We start from the raw sequence: 21,198 nt of genomic DNA, 5'->3' as shown, positions 1-21,198 counted from the left end.
CTGCGCCTACTCAAAGCCCACAGAGCAGTGACCTTGTTCATTTTCTAGGTGACTGGAGAGGCATCCAGGGAGGTGGGCTCCTCTGTAAACCAGGCCCCTGCTTATTAATCAGCATTGCAATATGAGTCAATATTCAAAGCACAGATAGTCCCATTCACTGTTCACTTCCAAATGTGATTAGCACAGGCCGCATAGCTGTGGGTGCTGTCAACCACTTGTCTGAATGTCCCAGACAGTGCAGCACTGGAGCCCAGGGTGCTGGTGGGTACCCCCACCTAACCAGTACAGTACTTGCTGCGCCCATAGCAGATGGGTAGTGGCAGAAGTCTGGCCACGTGGCCCTTTCTGGGCCTTGGAGACCAGAATCACAGATACCAAGAGGCAAAATCCTGAATTTATTATTCCTCTAAGTGGAGCCCTCCTCTGCAATGTAGCTCTTCCAGTAGGGAAGGGGTTATAGGTCATTTAATGGTATTTCAGTGGGCAGACAGCTCCTTTCAAAAGGCACCAACAAGGGTGCGTCTTCATCTACATTATCATTTAAGTCCTTTTAATTTAAAATGTGTTAGTACTTACATTCTGGACTTCACTCTCTGGTGAATTTTTTATGATGTTGTTTATTGAAAAACAGTACAGTCATCTGAAAGCTTTTATCAGCAGCCCAGATTCCCACGGCAATTTGCTAAGCATAGCACAGCTCAAATAAAAATTTCATGATCTTTGAAAGCCACTTTTATGAGCTTTAATAGAGTACCTGCCCGGCAGTGAGTGGGTCCCATAGCATAGGGAGGAGAGTCTTCCAGAATTTGAGAATGTACTACTGATAAGAAATATGTAAAGATTATGGTGTACTTGTCATATTAGAACTTTGGGTAACACACTTCAGGCAATTTTAAGATTCAAAATGGGGTGGATGTTTGCTCTGTGAGTCAAGAGGCCTGGTTAAGAGGTGCCTGGATTCAATTCCTGGCTCTGGCTCCTGATTCCAGCTTCCTGCCAATGCAGACCCCGGGAGGCATCAAGTGATGGCTCGAGTCAGGGCACCCACACAGGAGATCCTGCTGAGTTCCAGGCTCCAGCTTCTGCCTGCCCAGTCCTGACTGTTGTAAGCACTTGTGGAGTGAAACAGTGATGGATGGGAGTCACTCTTCTCTCTCTGTCCCTCTCCCTCCCTCCCTGTCTCACACTCTGTCACTCTGCTTCTCAAATAAATAACAAAAAGATTCAAAGCAACATCACTGTGGCAAGGTCACCACTGTGCTGTCGCAGTGTTCTGCTGGATCAGTAAACAGAGTTCTTGGGATCACACTGTTTGATGTTTGACTCATACAGTGCATCGCCCTTTGCTCTCTGACACACTCACGAAGCAAAAACGATCAGATTTCAACAAACGCGTGACCTTGCTTTGGCACAGACTGGACTTGTTAGCGAGCTTCTTTGCTCTGAGTTGACAAATTGCTGTCCCCAGACCCTAGGTCTTCCATGCCTCTGCCCTCAGCATTCCTTCTCATGGAGCTCACTCTAGCAAAGAGGCCTAAACAGCCATGCAGGACTCCCAGTCAAGATGGTGTGGTGACTTCAGCTCTCTCTGCCCTAGACATTCTGTACTGATAGAAAATAAAAAGCAACATTTCCATGCTTAGTGAGCAGTGGGGAAGCTGCAGGCCAGCTGGGCTGTGGTCCAGAACCAGGTGGCGGAAGCCAGGAACTGGGTTCCCGCAAGGTAAAGGAGGCTAGAAGTGCCCCTCCCATGACAAGGGCCAGACCAGAGGAGCCACACGTCCCCTGCTGTCGGACCAAGGAAGCCGAAAGCAACAGCGCTCACCTGCTACCTGGGTCTGCAGCCTGATAAGAGGCAAGGCCTAGAGAAGTACACTCACAACTAGGAAGTGACCCAGGCTACTTCCTGATTTGTTACCAGATCTATAATATGCTGATTGCTCTTATAGGGTAAGTACAAATGAGACCTGGTTCTGGACTAAGGGCCCAGACATGCAAAGCCACTAGGACAGATCTGAAGGAAAGAGGGAGGGGGAGAGACAGGAGAAGAAGGAGGCCAGGGAAACAGGGAGAGAGAGTGAATCTCTCTCAAAATGAGGTCACAGAACAGCATTCTAAGACACATGAAAATGTCCCATACCAAGGAAGACAGGCAGCAGAATCTACTATCAAAATATAAATTCTCTCCAGCTGGTGTTAACAGTCTGACAGAATCCTTAAATTAAGTATGCCTAAGATTTATGAAAGGGTGAAAGAATGACTAACTTCTACTTAAAAAGAGCAGAAAACTCAGGGCCAGCACTGTGGCTCAGCAGGTTAACACCCTGGCCTGCGGTGCTAGCATCCCATATGGGCGCCGGTTCTAGTCCTGGCTGCTCCTCTTCCAATCCAGCTCTCTGCTATGGCCTGGAATAGTAGTAGAAGACAGCCCAAGTCCTTGGGTCCCTGCACCTGCGTGGGAGACCCGGAAGAAACTCCTGGCTCCTGACTTTGGATCGGTGCAGCTCCAGCTGTTTTGGCCATCTGAGGAGTGAACCAGCAGATGGAAGACTTTTGTCTCTGCCTCCACCTCTCTCTGTAACTCTTTCAAATAAATAAAATAAATCTTTTTTAAAAAAGGCAGAAAACTATTAAACAGAGATGTGAAGCAACAACATAAAGATATTTTGCAAGAATGAATTATAAATTATGAAGTGAAAATACCATTGAAATAAAAATCTAAGAAATAAACTCTAAACAGTTACAGAGAAAATTTGTGAATTTATGAAGAATTCACTAAGAATGCAATTCAGAATCAAAGCTAGATGGCAGGCAAATAGAGCAAGCAGATGTAGAAAAGAGATGGTAAGGTTCCAACAGTCATCCATAAGAGACTCAATGTAAGAATGGAGAAATGACAAGGAACCAATATTTGAAGTAATTAATGATAGAATACTGGATATGTGGTTCTTCAAACTGACAATACTCCAGGAGTACTGAAGAGAATAAACCAAGATAAATAAGCCCTTAGATACTTTTGAATGAAGCTTTTGGCTATAAAATAAAAAGAAAAAAATAAGATGGCTAATGAAAACCATCATTAGGCTGATAGCTGACTTTCCATCAGCTAAAACAGATCCCAGATAAACATAGAGCAATATGCTCAAAGTGCTGAGAGAAAATAATTATCAACCTAGAATTTTATATCCAGCTAAACAGTCACTCCATAGAACCCCTTCAAACATGGGAAGATAGAGTTTGCCACTTATTAATTTCAATAAAAGTTCTATTTAAAGATAAATTATTGGGAAAAATAGGGAAGGCATTGGGTCTAAGAAGCAACAGTGAACAGAGCCATTGGTTAAAATATGTTGAGTATTGAAAGTTTTGTATTTAAAATTGATTAAAATTAGACAATATTAGTGTATATAAATAGTGACATCTTCAGGATACTTCTCAGAAAGTTAGTGTAGGAATATTAATGTGACATGCATTTTAATATAAGGCAAAATCATTCATTGAAGGAAGCACCACATAAAAATAAAGAGGTCTGGAATGGACATTTGGCCTGGGACTAAGACAGCATGTGGGACACCCTGTGTCTCATGGCAGAGCAACAGGATTCAAGTCCTGGCTCCACCTCCAGTTCCAGCCTCCTGCTGATACACACCCTAGAGGCAGCAAGTGATGATTCAAGTAGTTTGCAGAGTGAACCAGCAGCTGATAGACCTGACCCACCTCCTTTAAATAAATAAATTTTAAAATATTGAAAAGAGGTACTAACTACAAAGAATATACTCTATTTAAATGTTAGTGTTATTATATATTATAAACTACAAGTGAAGACAGACACAGTTGTTTATCAGTGACTTGTGGCCAAGGCACTTCGTGTGATATCTTTTGTACAGCAGATGCCCTAATTCATCATAATATAACTAAAGAATCTTGGCAGTAGTTTAAGATTTCAGCTTGAATTCTTTAAACACAATAAGCAAATGATTTTCTGTTACCCTAAATTAAGAATCTCTGAAGTAAACATGCATTAGACCTTATTGTGACATTAGAGATATAAGGTGCATTAGAAAATTGTGGTTGGAAATGCAGTAAGAATTCCAGATGAAATTTTTCTTGGGTTTTATTTCCAATCAATGGCATTAAAGAAATACCAGCTTTCCTCAACCTCTTTTTCCTGGGCTCCTTCAACTAATCACTGAATTTAATCCTTTCAAATTATGATTCTATAAATTTATGTCCCCAATTTTTTTGTAAGATGGACCTTCACTGAGAAAGTCCCTTCATTTTAATGTCCCACTTGGTGCAAAATTTAGGGTAGCCATTGGTTTAGTAAGTAACTCCCAGTGAGGTTAACCTCTTTTTTTAAGATTTATTTATTTATTTGAAAGTCAGAATTACACAGAGAGAGGAGCTAGGCAGAGAGAGAGAGAGAGAGAGAGAGAGAGAGAGAGAGAGAGGTCTTCTATCCAATGGTTCACTCCCCAGTTGGCTGCAACAGCCAGAGCTACACAGATCTGAAGCCAGGAGCCAGAAGATTCTTCCGGCTCTCCTACATGGGTGCAGGGGCCCAAGGACTTGGGCCATCTTCTATTGCTTTCCCAAGCCATAGCAGAGAGCTGGATCGGAAATGGAGCAGCCAGGACTTGAACCGATGCCCATACGGGATGCCGACGCTTCAGGCCAGGGCGTTAACCAGCTGTCCCACAGCACCAGCCCCAAGGTTAACCTCTGTTTAAAGGCATCCTTTGTACTAGTGTTCCAGACATAATATACAGAAGTAAAATGATTGTTAGCCAAGAAAACTATAATTATAAGAACCAGTGAGTGATAATGTATTCCACTTTTGCCGCTGAAAATGTTTGGACAAAAGTGTGTTGGGCCCAGTGGTTTGAGACTAGGATCTGTAGACATTTATTCACCTAATAAACTGCCCATACGGTCTGGCAAAATTCTGCATACTTGGCAGTCCTCTGTGCCCTGCAGCCAGGATAGCGCTGGATCCAGCAGGTGTGGCTTTCAGGAGGCTCTCGGAGTTGAAGTAGGGAAGCCAGCCCAGCACCCCGCCTTTGTGCAGTGCCTTCCTGAAGGCCAGGCAGATGTCCACAATTTTTTTGTAGCCTTAAAGGGACTCCATTCATTCGCAGTGGAGAATGACAGCCAGAATAACCAAGGAGTTGACATGCTTTGTTAAAAATGCTTGACCTTGACACTATAAACCAAAATTAGCTACTTAAATGTCATTTCAATAAAAGCTACCATGTGTTTTAACAGATAACATTGGCACTTAGAATATGGATAATATGTACAGCATTCAACACTACTACATTCATTAGAAATCTACTCTTCCCTTGGTTAACGTGGCTTTGCCAGTCTCCTCTTTGAAGGTACAGTGGGCAGAGGAACAGAAGTGTTCACGGCCTGAAGGAGAGAGAGAGGAAAATGGTTTTCTCACATTTTTCCCCATAAGGCTCTGTTTAATGCTGGGAGTAAGCAGGCATGACCCATTACTGAGATCAGACTTCCTGGGCACTACAATGAGGGCCTGCTTACACAGGGCTGGGGGAGAAGCCAAGTGATAGAGTGCAAGACCGTGATGCCCATGTTGGAGTGGGCAGAACCCAGAGTGGCAGTGGGCAAGCTGAAGTGGAATGACATGACAAAGTGCCAGTGATGCCCCAGTAAATGGCCCAGAATCTAGGAGTAGATGTTAAAAATGCAGGCTCATGAGTGAGCCCGGTAACTGACTTCATACTCAGGAGCAGGACTGTTCCCCAGGAGGACTTAGCAATAGCAAACTGAGCAGCTTCTCCTGGAATCGGGAGCAACCAGGGGAAGGTGCTAAGGAAGCTGCTAAGACAGAGGCCCAGACACAGGCAGCAAAACACCCTGTTACTCACATAACTCACCAGATGTGAACATACAAGAGGGCCCGTCATTCTAAAGCAAGGAAGATGGCCAGACTTGGGAACAGGAGTGGGTCGTGCTAGCTGTTCACAGCCTTGAACCCCAGCATGCTGGCCATGAGCAACGATTTTCAGATTGAGAGTCCTTTGATCAAGTGAACTTTTATTCAAAGCCCAGTGTGTGAAGCCATGCAAAGCAGAGCTCTTCTGGTTTTGGGAAGGCAGGGAACCCTGGAGCCCTGCCCATCGGGTGCCGCCTTCCCCCATCATAGACCCTCTGTGAACCTCGACTGCTCCTTTTCCTGGAATTCCTAGAATCTCCCCTTTCTGGGCCCAGGATTGGCTTTAGGGTTGAGAGAGTTGAGTGACCCCGACTGTTGAGCAGAGAAGTCTCCAGATGATGGAGAAAGATTCATGGCCAGCACCGCGGCTCAATAGGCTAATCCTCCACCTAGCGGTGCCGGCACACTGGGTTCTAGTCCCGGTCGGGGCGCCGGATTCTGTCCCGGTTGCCCCTCTTCCAGGCCAACTCTCTGCTGTGGCCCGGGAGTGCAGTGGAGGATGGCCCAAGTGCTTGGGCCCTGCACCCATGGGAGACCAGGAGAAGCACCTGGCTCCTGCCTTCGGATCAGCACGGTGCGCCAGCCGCAGCATGCCGGCCGCGGCGGCCATTGGAAGGTGAACCAACGGCAAAAGGAAGACCTTTCTCTCTGTCTCTCTCTCTCACTGTCCACTCTGCCTGTCAAAAAAGAGAGAGAGAGAGAGAAAGATTCAAGATCTGACAGCAAGTTCAAGGTGATTTCCTAGTAGACCAAGGGCAAGGACCTGAACAGCATGGTCTGTGGCCTCCACAGCAGCCATGTTCTCTGTCACCAGATTGACAGTGGCCTCTGAACATTGTCCATGTGATAAGATAAAATAAGTGACATCTCCAGTGTACTCCTTATTCATCATCCCACAAGCTTTTATGGAAGAAAGTGGTAGAAGTTCAATAAAGGTTAGTCTTTCCCTGCCTCCTCTCTCTCCCCCCACCATTAGAAACTCACTCTTTGGGTTAGAGGACTGGCCCCTATTAAAATGCAAACATTTCCAGGAACACATGTAACTTCATCGCATATTTCTATCTGTGAGCATTAATTTATGAGATCATTTCCACCAGACCCTGAGTTGAGAGTCCATTTTGATGGATAGTGCTCAGGGGGGAGCCAGAGAACTCTGCATGGCTGTGGGGAGGGGAGGAGTCTCAAAGGAACTGGGAGGGCAGTAACAGCAAGTGACAAACCTTCAGGGTCACACACAGGAAGGGGGCAAATTGGAGGAGGGAGCAGACAGACCTGAAAACAGCTGGGATCCTGTGACATGGCACCTGCGTGTCTCCCTGTCTGAACCTGATCATTGCCAGACACTGGAGAGGATTGCCTCTATGAGGAGCCCTGCTGTGGCCCACAAGATCCTTGTGACCACCTGAAAACAACTGGTCCAGACCACTGCCCCTGGCCCACTCACAGTGAGTGTCTTGCCTCACCCCAAGATGTGCGCATTGAACCAACCCTCTGTCTCCCATCTTTCCCCAGGCTCCATAACCACTGTCAGCATCATCTGTCTTGCTATGGCATGCTCGCCTTCTTTTGTCTGTGGTCGTCTTTCTTGAACATTCTCCTACCACTTTTCCTCAGTGATTGTTAGGGACTCCAAGTCCCAGAGAAGACAGTGATTTCTCCTCACCGGAGTTCTACTGCAAAATGATGGTGTCACACATTCAGCTGCATTCGTGCAGTCACCGTTTCAAAAAATAGTCAAGATGACCAGTCTCCTGGGAGACGGGAAGGTTTCTCTTGGCTGTCGGGGAGAAATGTCCATCTGTCCCTAGCCCTCTGGAGCAGAGGAACTGGCAAGACACAGAGGCCAGGTGCTTCCTCATTGCTTTCTTGCATTTTTGTATTTAACATTCCCTTTGAAGGCCCAGCGAGAACCCAGGGCCATTTGTTTGGTTGCTGTTTCCCGTCTTGGCCTTACTCAGAAATTTCTGTTTCTCTTTGCCTCCTGACTTCTGTAAGTGATCAGGTGGTTATGCAGTAAGGTTCCTGCTGGTTAGGCTGCCTTGCTGTGCAGTTGATGAACTGACTTAAGTAGTGAGAGGAATTATCTTATCGAGTTGCCATAGGTTTCAAGGAGAAAAAAAAAAAAAAAGCTCCCAGAAGCCAGGAGTTTATGTTGTAAATAAAAAAGCATGTTTAACACTGATGGACATGTTAACATGCCTATTAGTGTTGCATTAACATTTGAGTTAAAACATAAGACACAGCATTGAAGTAACAAGGATTTGAAATTGGTATTTCCGAGGGCTTATATATCTGCTGTTGAGCTTGCTTTTGCATCAGTTTTATGTACTGCTTCATCCGGGCATTAGCCAAGCTGCTTGTGCTTGGAGGGTTGGGAAAGCCAGCCTGTGCTGAACAGATCTCAGTGCACGAAGACAGGGGATCCAGACCCCATTCACGTGACGATGATGATAAAGGAATTTCACACAGACACAAAGCAGTGAGGACAACAAAGGGACCAAACCTGCCGGAATAAATACCAGGGAGAAGGAGTAGAATGCTGGTCATTGATAAAGGAGGTCCAAGAAGACACAGCCTGGGGAGCCCAAGAAGCCCAGGATGGACAAGTGAACAAGAATGCCGTCTGCCTGCACGCTGGGTGGGGTTGTTTGGGCTGGAGGGCCGGGATCAGGCAAGAAGCCCATAGTGGAAGGATTGACCAGAGCTCGCTTTGTGGAACCAGCACCCAGCGGCCGGCTCCCAGATAGAAAATTGGTTCATTCCCAAAGCATTTGCATGTCCCCAGAGAAAAGACGTCCCAATCTATTGATTAAATAATCACCAGCAGAATGCTGAAGCCCACTGGCTGATAAACCCTGCCCTCCCAGTATGGCTCCCCCTCTGTTTTCACTGACTCATGAAATACAAATGAATGGAGAAGCAAATGTCTGCCAATATTTGAAGGAAGACTACACTTGGAAAGAGAAGGCTTGAAACAAGCAAATGGAAACTGTGTTCCTGAGGGAAGCAGAAATCTCAGGAAAAAGAAGAAACTGGAAGAAGGAGCTCTGCTAGCTTCCTCAGAGACTTGAGAGAACCTTGCATCTATAAAAGCAGCAGGGTGCTATGAAAAGGATATCATATGTGTCAAAGAATCCTTAGACATTTAAACAGGATTGTCTCGATAAAAATGCAATACAATGGAGGAGACACTAAAAATTCTCTTAGAAAAAGAGCAAAAAGACGAGGAGTAAAAAACGATGAAAGAATAAGAATCAGATCAAAGTCCAAAATCCAATTACGAGGGAATCTAGAATTAAAGAATAAAGAAAACTTTTTTTTAAAAGATTTATCTATTTATCTGAGAGAGAGAGAGCTACAGAGAGAAGGCAGTGAGACAGAGAGAAAGCTCTTCCACCTGTTGATTCACTCCCCAAATGGCTGCAATGGTTGGAGCTGGGCCAATCTGAAGGCAGTAATCTCCAGGTCTCCCACATGGGTGCAAGGGCCCAAGCACCCAGGTCATCCTCCACTGATTTCCCAGGCCATAGTGGAGAGCTGGGTTGGAAGAGGAGCAGCCAGGCTATGAACCGGGACCCATATGGGATACCAGTGCTGCAGGTGGAGGCTTGCTTAGCCTACTATGCCACAGCACAGTTTAAACAGAAAACTATTTAAACACACACACACACACACACACACACCCTTCAAAGTATTGAGAATGTTACTGGCCACAAACTCCCTGTCAGTCATACTGTAAGCCAAAAAAGAGTAGAGTGAAAAGATACTTGAGGAAGCACTCCAACAAAACAAAGAAGTAAAGCAAACAAAATAGTAAGGCATAGAATACAGTTACATGAGGTTCTTACCTTTGAGAAACACCACCAAGAGGAGGAAGAGAATAGAACAGGACAGAGCTGTTTTTCATTATGACCCCCTTTATAACATTTGCTCTTGGTTGCTTCCTTTTCTTTTTGACATGTGTATGTGTTACTTTGACAAAAATGTTTGAATTGCTTTTTTCCCCCAAGCATCATTGAAACATCAAATCAGATTTTGAGATTAAAAAGAAAATGGGGTGGGAAATCCATAATTCCACCATTCTTAAACCAAACCATTGCTGAGGTTTTTGGTCTATTTTCTTCCAGTCTACTTTTAAAACACTGATCTTTTAAAAAGAATAACCAATAGGTTATAGTCATTATTATATATACACATATATGTCATTTACCATTGTTTTTAAAAATGCATTTTTCTTAAACTTACATATCCTCTGTGAACATTTTAAATGACTGTATTTATAATCAGATATATTATTCTGCATAATTTTTATTTATCAAATGTTATTAATTTATTATTATGTATAATTATTTGTAATTTTTATCTTATAAGCATACTCATAAATATTGTGCTAGAAACATAGAAGTAACCTGTTAACCAGCTCAACCCCACCTGGATATTATTTTTATTTGTTATTAGTTATTGGTTAGACTCCCCAAATTTTCCAAGCTCTCTATCAAATCATTGTCGTTTCAGTCTCCACGTCCCTGAAAAGCACCAAAAACCCTTAATCTCAATGACCATGGTTCCTTCTTTTAGTAACACTGTTTTACAGGAGAAGGCCAAGGACACTTCTGGGTGGCAACATTTGCAGCTTCCATTGCAAGGGATCTGCCCACAGTCATCTTGAATGCTCCATGAGCTGTGTTGTAGGTCATTACAAAAGGCCTGCGGAAATCTAACAAAAACTGAGCTAGCAACCACGTTGATCCTCATTTTATGATGTGACATTTCAGGACCAAACTGTGGCTACTTCTTTTTTTCTTTATTTTATTTAACGCAGTAGAAATTTGAAATTCACAATCTTGGAAACCTAGTGAAGAACTTAAAAAGATACTTGGTCTTGTGTGTTTCTGTTTCATGATTTAAATGCTCCTTTGGAGGATGGTTCCCAGTGAATAAGGATGTTGGGCAGAATGGGTTTAGAATGATCCCTCACTTATCCGGAAATTCCTGCTGTGGGGCACACAGCCATGAATCCAGCTGTGGTGTGAGGGGCCACACAGCCATACTTGTTAGCATCCAGCGGCACGCACTGTGCCACTCTGCCTCCTGCAGGACTGTGTTGGGAAGGATTCTGAAGGGCGCTTTCCATCTTTACGAGAAAGAATGTGTCATCCGTGATGCAGGCCTGACGCACGTGGGATGGGAGGACGGTGGTGTCTGGCCATCTGCCGTTTGCAAGTCCACTTGGCCTCTCTGGAACATCCTGCTTGGCTCTTCCCGTTTTGGCTCCAAGTTTTTTACAAGGCTTTCAAAAGGCTTACGAGGGTGAGCGTGATGCAATAAAAGCTAACTTAAGCCACCTCCACTCCACTTGTCTAAATCGACTAGCCCATTAAAGTTGCACTCCGATGACCAGGCTCCGTCTGCAGGTCAAGGACTCAAGCGCTGCCTTGATGGGGAATGATGCTTGTTTTCTCTCCCCCACTTCTGTCACGGCTGTGGTGCGCGAGTTGGAGCCAGCACAGCGGACTGTTCTTCACCACTTCCTTTACCCTCATCTGCTTCCTCCTAGTGTCTGTATTCTGAGTGTGAAAACTGGCTCTCAAGCAGGTTACGTGAACAATGAAAAAGAAGGCTTTTTTTGCGTCATAAAATTGCATTGTTTTGTATGGAGATTAAGAAGAGATACAATAAGTCTAAAATTCCACACTGGTATATTTTGATTGTTTTTGCAAGATACCATTTGTTAATTTCCTACCAAATTCTATTCGATTTTTTTAAACAATATGAAGAACACATTTCATATTTCCATAATTGTTTTCACCTCTGTTTTCTCTATGAGTTAGAAAACTAGGGAAATCATTGGAATTGATGTAGAAAATAAAAGCAAAAGAAAAGGAATGAAAATGCTAAAGGGATAACAAAGGTATAATCAGGATTGGAGTGGCTGGTAAAGTAATTGGCATATGTGATCTCTAATCTCAGTTACGGGTCTAGGAGGCAAGTATTACTGTCCCCACTCTACAGGGGACGAGAGTGAGCCTCTGAGAATGGACACTTGTCAGGGCCCCCACAACCAGCAGGTGGTGCAGACAGGAGTTGAGCTGAGATCTGTCTGTTGCCGCCTTGGTGCTTTTCCCCATCCGCCTTCTGTTGAAAGGGGGAAAAAACTTTAAGTGGTAAAGGCTGAGCAAAAGCCTTCTAGCAACTTGCAAGTTTTGCAATCAAAGAAATCAGCACCTTTTCTGGGTCTGAAGCTCCCAAAACTCTCCTTGAGAGCTGGCTGGTTTAGGAAGTGAGACACGTGCGTTCACAGTTTCATAGACAGATTTTTATGGTTCAGTTCTGAGATGGTAGGGTTTTGGTTTCATTTCAGGACTGGGCATGGACAGCAGAGTGAGGAGGAGTCAGGCACAACTCCGGGAGCTGCGAGGGTGACTGGCATTGGCTTGGAGCCTCGCGGCTCCCCAGCACCCCTTAGTGCGATGAGTGTGCCCATGAGATGCTGCAGGAATAAATCAATGAAGATGATTTCTCCTGTCAGATCAGAGTGAAAAACGAGCCCACAGAGAACAGCTAGGAGGAGTAAGTGCATGCTTTTACGACTAGGACAGGCCAGAACAAATTCTAGCCCGAGCGCTCTCATTCGTTTATAGTTTGGGTCTTTAAACGGGTTTTCAGAGTTACCTGGAATGCTCACTGAGAGACTGTCTCATCAGCCTACTGGTAGGAGCCCATGACCAGAGTGGGGTCTTCCGCTAAGACCCAGTCTTCAGGGCCAGCACTGTGGCTCACTAGGTTAATCCTCCGCCTGTGGCACCAGCATCCCATGTGGGCGCCGGGTTCTAGTTCCGGTTGCTCCTCTTCCAGTCCAGCTCCCTGCTGTGGTTTGGGAAGGCAGTGGAGGATGTCCCAAGTGTTTGGGACCTGCACCCATATGGGAGACCAGGAGAAAGCACCTGGCTCCTGGCTTTGGATCGGCGCAGCACTGGCAGTAGCGGCCATTTGGGGAGTGAACCAGCAGAAGGAAGATCTGTCTCTCTCTCTGTCTAACTCTATCTGTTGAAAAAAAAAAAAAGACCCAGTCTTCAAACAGGGCTAGGCTCAGGCAAGAAGAGGGTGCACAGATGGGCAAGTCCTAGGTCAAATGCAAGCAAGTGGCTTGGCTTGGCTCAAGTCATCACTGTGGTAATGATCTTAGGGAAAAGTTTGAAAATCATATTAAAGCTTTCTGTTTAATGAAATCTTGCCCTGCAAGCATTGCATACAGCAAAAAGGATATTGCACAATCATTTCTATATCTATTTTGCATTATATATATATATTTTTTATGTGCAAAGAGAAGTATTCAAGGTGATTGTAGGAGCCGGTGTTGTGGCATAGGAGGTAAAGCCGCTGCCTGCAGTGCCAGCATCCATACCAACAGAAACCAAAAAAAAAGCAGGTGTAGCCATATTAATATCATACAAAATAAACTTTAACACAAAAACTGTTAAGAGAGACAAAGAGGGACACTATATAATGATTAAGTGTTCAATTCAACAGGAAGATGTAACTATTATAAATGTATATGCACCTAATTACAGGGCACCAGTTTATTTAAAAGATATGTTAAGGGACTTAAAGGGAGACTTAGACCCCAATACAATAGTACTTTGGGGCTTCAATACTCCACTCTCAGAAATAGATCATCCGGACAGAAGATCAACAAGGAAACAGCAGATTTAATCGACACTATTGCCCAAATGGATCTAACAGATATCTACAGAACTTTCAATCCTACAGCTGCACATTTTACACTAGAAATTTATGTCTTCCTTTTAACTGACCTTGTGAGGGTGTTTGTGGATTCCAGTAGGGAAATGTTCCTGTCCTGTCCCCACACCTCCTCTGCTCCCGCTGCAGCTGACGTCCTGGGAACAGATACTGGCATGCTGAGCAGGGGCAAGAGGGCTGCTTCCTTTCTTGCTCCAGGGGCTATGTGTCCTGGCTCTTTCCTTCTGCCCTGTGTCCACTCAATCTCTTGCTTACGTATGGATGCTCTATGGCTGCATGGGGAGGTGCCCGAGTCCTTGGACCAACAGGTCAGGTGGTGAGGGGGAGAGGCCACCTGCCATAGGACCGCCTGGGAGAGGAGGGAGGTCAGTGGATCCTCATGGCCATGCCCAGCCTCCCTTCCACACAGCTGGGATTGGTTTCCAGTATAGAAGTCTCTCTGGTTTCCTCATGGAGAAAGTAAATGCACACATGATAGTAAAAACTAATGTTTCAGAAATGAATAAAGTGAAAGCTCAAAGTATTCCTAGCTCGCATTATGCCTATCACAAGAAAGAATCACTGTTAACAGTTTGGTGTGTGTCCTTCCTGATATTTTTGTATTTAAACATGTTTATTTTTATGTTGTCCGACACATTCATGTTGTCCTATAATCTGCTTTTTTTTTAAGATTTATTTATTTTACTTGAAAGGCAGAGTTACAGAGAGAGGGGAAAAAGGTCTTCCATCTGCTTCCACTCCCAAATGGCCTCAACAGCTGGAGCAAGGCCAGACCAAAGCCAGGAACCAGGAGCTTCATCCAGGTCTCCCATATGGGTACAGAGGCCCAAGCACTTGGGCCATCCTCCACTGCTTTCCCAGGCCATCAGCAGGAAGCTGGATAGGAAGTAGAGCAGCTGGTACTTGAACAAGGGCCCAAATGGGATGCCAGCACTGCAGGCTGCGCCTAAACCCACTATACCACAGCACCAGTCTACTTTGTTTTAAAATATAGATTTATTTATTCATTTATTTATTTATTTATTTATTTAAAAGACAGACTTGCAGAGTGGGGTTGTGTGTCTTACATCTAGTGGTTCACTCCCCATATGACTACAATAGCCAGGGCAGGGCCAAGCTAAAACCAGGAGCCGGTAGCTTCATCTGGGTCCCCCACATCAGGGCAGGGGCCCACACACTTGAGCCATCTTCCTCTGCTCTCCCAGGCCATTAGCAGGAAGGCAGATCAGAAGTGGAGCAGCACGGACACAAACCAGCACCCATATGGGATGCCAGCGTCACAGGCAGCAGCTTTGCCCGCTATGCTACAACACCAGCCTCCTGTGTTTTTATTTGAATATTGATCAAAGACACCTTTCAGGACAGCACAGAAATCCTTCTCAACCTCTCTGGGTATCCAGGGCCCATCGTATGAGTGCACATCCCTTCTCTTCCAGCCAGCCCCCAACCAGTGGACATCAGAGTTCTGCTGTAGTTTGTTGTAGTGATCAGGAAAACAAGGTCAGGATGCTGTCCCTTGAAAGCCGACGCTCAAGCAAGGCAAGAGGTGGCGCCAGGAAATCAGATTTATTCAAGATGCTGAAAATCTTGGGAGATGGGGAACTCAGCTGTCCCCACGAGCACCTCAGGTTTTCAGGAGAGCAGGAGAGCTCTTGAAAGGTGCAGAAACGGGAGATTTAGGGAGATCAGGAACAGGGGGACAAAGAACAGGACCAGCTGTATGTTGGCCTCTGGCCAGGCGAGAGGGGGCTGATCAGAGTCACGGTCATTGTCTCCAGTTTGTAGTCATGACTCCAGGCCTCTGTTCATGCTGACTGGGACCAGACTACTTTGCAGCTTTAGCTGGCCTGCTCTGGGCCAGTTTCTAGAATTTTCATGCAAGTGTTATCTGTTAAGTTATACATTAGTCTGAAAAGAATTGGAGAAAAAAAGAGCCAAAAGAAAGGATTTTAATGTTTCTACCATCAATGATAAATATTTCAGGAGATACATATGTTTACTGTGATTGGATTTCACACAATATATACATTTATCAACGCTTAACATGGTGCCCCATATGTGTGCACAATTTTTGTGTGTCAGTTAAAAAATTTTAAATATATATGAAAAGAGCTGACTTATGCAATTTCTACTCATGTATCAGAATACCATTAAAGTCTCCATCATGTATCTTTACAATTGCCCATACAGAACATTCTGTTTAAAGGGGCTTACTTTAAAAATAAAGAAAGAACAAGTAAGACAAGTGCAATGCAAATAAAGTAGGGTGTGCCATTAATAAAACATTTTTTTAAATTAGTCTGATTATTGGCAAAGCCAGCATTTACCTTCAGTTCAGCAAAATGAAGACATGGAGCTGCTGTGACAGCAGTGCACTTTTCTGCAGTGCACATCCCTACATACACCTCCCTGTGTCAAATTGTTCCTAGAACGGTATTTGGGGCCTAACATCTTCCTTTTTTTTTTTTTTGACAGGCAGAGTAGACAATGAGAGAGAGAGAAAGGTCTTCCTTTTGCCGTTGGTTCACCCTCCAATGGCCGCCACGGCTGGCGCGCTGCAGCCGGCACACTGCGCTGAGCCAAAGGCAGGAGCCAGATGCTTCTCCTGGTCTCCCATGGGGTGCAGGGCCCAAGCACTTGGGCCATCCTCCACTGCCTTCCCGGGCCACAGCAGAGAGCTGGCCTGGAAGAGGGGCAACTGGGACAGAATCCGTCGCCCCGACCAGGACTAGAACCCGGGGTGCTGGCGCTGCAGGTGGAGGATTAGCCTATTTAGTCGTGGCGCCGACCTAACATCTTCCATTTTTAATGCGTTTCTGTATACAGCAAGGTGCCCTTAGCCATCCTTCATGGAAACACAAGCCCGCAGGGACCAGTGTCCCTCACTGGGTGTGCCCCCCCTGGAAACCGCACCTCTGCTCCTGCGGGAAACTCAGTCCTCAGGTGTGTCTGTTGCTGATTCCTCTGGTTGCAGTTGAACTCATTATTTCAATTGTGCGATGTAGTTGGCATACAGAGTTGAAGAAGTATGCAAAAATTATAAAAAAAAAAGTTCAAGGTATATTTTTTTCTCATTCTTAACTTGAGTTAAAAACATTGTAATGGCTGACAACCTATCCTAGTGATACCAGTTACACTGGCTTCCCCCAGCCTCTAAACTTCATACAGCATGTTTGGGAGTTATAGCCACTCTTGATCCTCCTTGCCAGTATCAGCTCTGGGAAAGCATCCCACAGAGGCTTGGGTGGTTTGTCCGTTGGGTTGTCTTTTCTCCTTGGGATGACCTCAGAGCGAGGCCTGTCCAGTGTAATCTACATGAATACAGGTTGGTTCTGAGCCCTCCTCTCAGCCCCACCCACCACTGCAAGCCCTTGCAAAGCCCCACCCACCACAGACACGCCCTGCTCAGCCTCATCTTAGAGCAAGAGGACCTCTGGAAAGCACAGCTCTGCCTGGGAAGCGTCTGGCCACTTTCTAACCTAGTCGCATGTTAGAAAGGATGCTGCAGCCCCTCTGAGATGCACAGCCCTCTATGAGACCATCGTGGGTACTTGATAACTGTTGGGTGACTGGATGCACGGGGGATGGCATTACTGCAGCTTGGCCGTACAGGTGTCTGATGAAGTCAGAATTCATTAAGAATGAACTCAGAGGTGGACATTTGGGTGCAGTAGCTAAGGAGCCACCTGGGATGCCCACACACCGCACCAGAATGCCTGGTTTTGAGTCCCAGCTCCCTTCCCAATTCTAGCTTCCGGCTAATGCGCCCTGAGAAGCCAGACCTGAGAAGCAAGTAGTGATTCCGGTCGTTGAGTCCCTATCTCCAACCTGGGAGACTGGATTGAGTCCTGGCTCCTGGCTTTAGCCTGGCCCAGCCCCAGTTGTTGCAGGCTTTGGGGGAGTGAATCAATAAATAGATTTCTCTGGTGCTCACTTGCTGTGTGTATGTGTGTGTGTGTCTGTCTGATTCTCTGCCTCTCAAGTAAAATATTTAAAAACAAGCGTAACTCACACTGAATTCATTCAACAAACGTTTATCAAGGGCTGGCTGGTTGCTGCTGGGGCCAGCACCAGGCCCAGTGTCAGAACTGCTCTTGTGATTGAACTGATTGTGATTGAACTTGGTGTCGTGGGCCGGAGCAGAGACGCAGCTCACTCCACAAAGCAGTCGCTCTCAAGGGGCTCGGTCCATGTGCACGTGGCCAGGGGACCAGGATGTTGGGAGGACATAAGCAAGTGTTCTACGTCTGCCTAAACCGTAGGCACCTGACAGCACACTGCAGCAACCACAGGCATCTCACTGCTCTGCCTTCTCTTCTAGGATATCAACGAGTGTATTCTTGAAAACTATCCGGAATGTTCCAACCCCAGGTTATTTTACATCATCCCATACTTCTGTGGACAGCATCCCAGGTGCAGGTAAGGACTGAGCAGGCTCAGCCCTGCCCTCTTCTCACTGGGTCTGACACAGGAAATTCATACCCAGCATTCCACTGTGTGGTGCTCCTGAGACATCCCTAGCAGAAAGAGAGGCACGTGCTTTCCAGGGGTCACCTGTCGGCTTTGGTTCAGTGCATGACCTTCATCAGGAAGTAGCTTACGTGGGTCGTTGGGGCCCTCAGGGTGTGGTCTGCTCACCTCCTGCATCACCATCCCTGCGGAACATGTTGGGGGCCCCTAAGTCTCTGAGATGGGCACGGGCATTTGGGGCAACCTCCCAGGGGTCCCACGTGGCTGCAGTTGAAATCCCCTGTGTTAGACAAATGTCTGAAACCCAGACAAGAAATGGCAGCAACAACACATCGCTAGCTTTGCATGGTGGAAAACAAAGAATGTTCCAGAAGTACATTTTCTCCTAGGGAAACGTTGATTAGCGGGTGGTTGTGTGCTGAAGAGGCCGGGGCGCAGCTGTGTAAGCTGCAGCACCCGCTGTGCGTGCTTCTCTGCGCCGTGAGCTCAGTTCATGATCAGGTGCGCTGTGGCCAGTGCTGTTTTGTTTCGCTTACCCGAACACAAGAGCTTGCTTGTGGCCCCAACTCTGGGACAGGGGCGATCAGTCTTCTGCTTCATCACAGACTTCCTGAGTTCAGGCAGCTTCCCCCCTCCCTACCCTTGGCCCCTAATAAATACCTCCTGGTTCACGTTCAGTGCGTCAGATACTGGAAAGGTATGAAGCCAGATGACTCTTGCCAATCACAATGAAGAGATTTATTCTAAGAAGCCTGATTCTAACTCCCTGAAGTATTTCTGGAATCTTACATGCCCACTCGTGATGCCGGAGCTCGGATCCCCTACGGTGATTTTCAGAACTCTTCCCAAATGTCACCTGGTTCAGCCTTTGCAACAGTGCTTTGAGCCTGGCAAGGGTGATTCCTACCATTTCCCAAAAAAAGAACCTTGGCTGAGCCAAATTCTACCAGACGGTAAAAGGCTGCCCAGCCGGGAGCCCCGCTCCTGAGGTTCTGGTTCTCACTCACAGAATGTTGGCTAAGAGATTGAGATTGAGAGAAGGCGATTACACTGCTCCCTTCTGTAATTCAATAAATTGTGGCAAAAAAAGACTTCTCTTTATATGATCTCTCCTAATATGATCAGCAGGCATGACCAGCCGAGTTGATCTCCACAGCACTGCTCTGCACTGAGTTGCAGATTTCAGACCTTACCTATTTGATGGCGTGGTCTGATCCTCCTGTAATTAAATAGCCCTTCTGGCCAGCGCCACGGCTCACTAGGCTAATCCTCTGCCTGCGGCGCCGGCACCCCAGGTTCTAGTCCTGGTCGGGGCGCTGGATTCTTTCCGGTTGCTCCTCTTCCAGGCCAGCTCTCTGCTGTGGCCCAGGAAGGCAGTGGAGGATGGCCCAAGTGCTTGGGCCCTGCACCCACATGGGAGACCAGGAGGAAGCACCTGGCTCCTGGCTTCAGATAGGCGCAGTGTGCCGGCCGTGGCAGCCATTCGGGGGGTGAACCAACAGAAGGAAGACTTTTCTCTCTGTCTCTTGCTCGCTCACTGTCTAACTCTGCCTGTCAAAAAAAAAAAAAAAAATAGCCCTTCTGTAACCACCCTTTGATCCATGCCTATTAGGTCCTAACAGCCTCGGCCTGTGTTCATCTTTCAGCAAATACTGAGGCAGGGCTCCCCAAGTTCAAGGCCCTGGACGGGGCGCTATGCACAGGTGAGGGTGACAAGAGGAGACCTGAGCTAGAGGAACCAGGGATGGCTCTGGACAAGGCCATACCTGCCTTTGTCCCTGAAGGAACTCGGAGGTGGACTGGCACAGTCACTGTGGGAGGGCAGAGGGATAAACTCGGCAGTGCCTGCTGCAGCTGCATTTCAAAAGTGAATCGCCGGTTTGAAATAATTTTTGTCTCCACAAAGGGAGCCTGGCGAGTGGGCCCTTGAACGCGCGAAGCTGAACGTGAATGAAAACTTCCTGCTCGTGGGGATCCTCGAAGAGTTGGAAGATGTGCTGCTTTTACTGGAAAGATTTTTACCTCATTACTTCAAGGGTGTGCTCAGCATCTACAAAGACCCAGGTAAGTGCCGTTGGCAGCGAGCTCTGCTCCAAGGCAGGTGTGTCTCGGGGCTGGCCTCCCTCCAGACACACTCAGGAATGACAGGAGTGAACCGATGTCTTCTGTTCCCGAACTCAGCTTAGAGAGGAAGGTGAGAGGCGCCAGGTGTGAATTTCAACACCTTGAACTTGGAGCCCAACACAAACCTCCGGGCGGTGAAGGTGTGATGCTTTGGTTTCTCTCCAGAGAGACTGAAATTGTCAGTGTTCCCTGCCTTCCTTGTCCTGGGCGTGTTGCTGGGGTGACCGAATGCCCACGTGCTCTGCACGCGAGTCCCTTGATGGAAATGTCTGTGAGTGTGCGTGAGATCTACCTGCGTGGACAGGGAGCTCTGGCCTGGCTGGCACACCACTCGAGAAAAGCACCTGGCGTAAAATTCCAGCAGCATAACAGATTGGAGCCGCAAATGGAAAACACGATTGCGGTTTCATTGCAATGACCTGAGTTAGAAGCAAGTCTTACAAGGCGGGGAAGCAGTGACAAGGGCTGCCCATCACCCCATGGCACCCATCACTGCTTTCAGAAGTCTGCGTCTATTCCTTCGTGTTATTATTTTATCTTGAGGGTAAAGCAATATTGCTTATTTCTTTGCAACGTCCTCTAATGCCCTGCTGCCCTAACAGGCCTGCGTACTTACTCACCCATCTATGACTGGGTTTTTGTTGTTGTTTAGAGAAGGAGGAGAGCCGGCGCCGCGGCTCACTAGGCTAATCCTCCACCTAGCAGTGCCGGCACACCGGGTTCTAGTCCTGGTCGGGGCGCCGGATTCTGTCCCAGTTGCCCCTCTTCCAGGCCAGCTCTCTGCTGTGGCCCGGGAGTGCAGTGGAGGATGGCCCAAGTGCTTGGGGCCCTGCACCCCATGGGAGACCAGGAGAAGTACCTGGCTCCTGCCATCGGATCAGTGC

At 46.6% G+C, this 21,198-nt stretch overlaps 1 protein-coding gene across 4 annotated transcripts in view; it reads left to right on the top strand.

Moving 5' to 3' along the window:
- Nucleotides 1-21,198, top strand: part of UST (uronyl 2-sulfotransferase) — a 337,883-nt gene that overhangs the window by 240,041 nt on the left and 76,644 nt on the right. For all 4 annotated transcript variants that reach the window (XM_089333646.1, XM_051836817.3, XM_089333647.1 and 1 more), the window contains 2 exons: nucleotides 18,042-18,139; nucleotides 20,097-20,254. In XM_089333646.1, the coding sequence (XP_089189772.1) occupies nucleotides 18,042-18,139; nucleotides 20,097-20,254 (256 nt within the window). The remainder of the gene's footprint in view (nucleotides 1-18,041; nucleotides 18,140-20,096; nucleotides 20,255-21,198) is intronic.

This window comes from Oryctolagus cuniculus, chromosome 5, assembly GCF_051225735.1.
Source record: "Oryctolagus cuniculus isolate XC-2025 breed Fujian yellow rabbit chromosome 5, ASM5122573v1, whole genome shotgun sequence".
Lineage (NCBI taxonomy): Eukaryota > Metazoa > Chordata > Mammalia > Lagomorpha > Leporidae > Oryctolagus > Oryctolagus cuniculus.
This window is presented reverse-complemented; position numbering and strand designations above follow the sequence as displayed.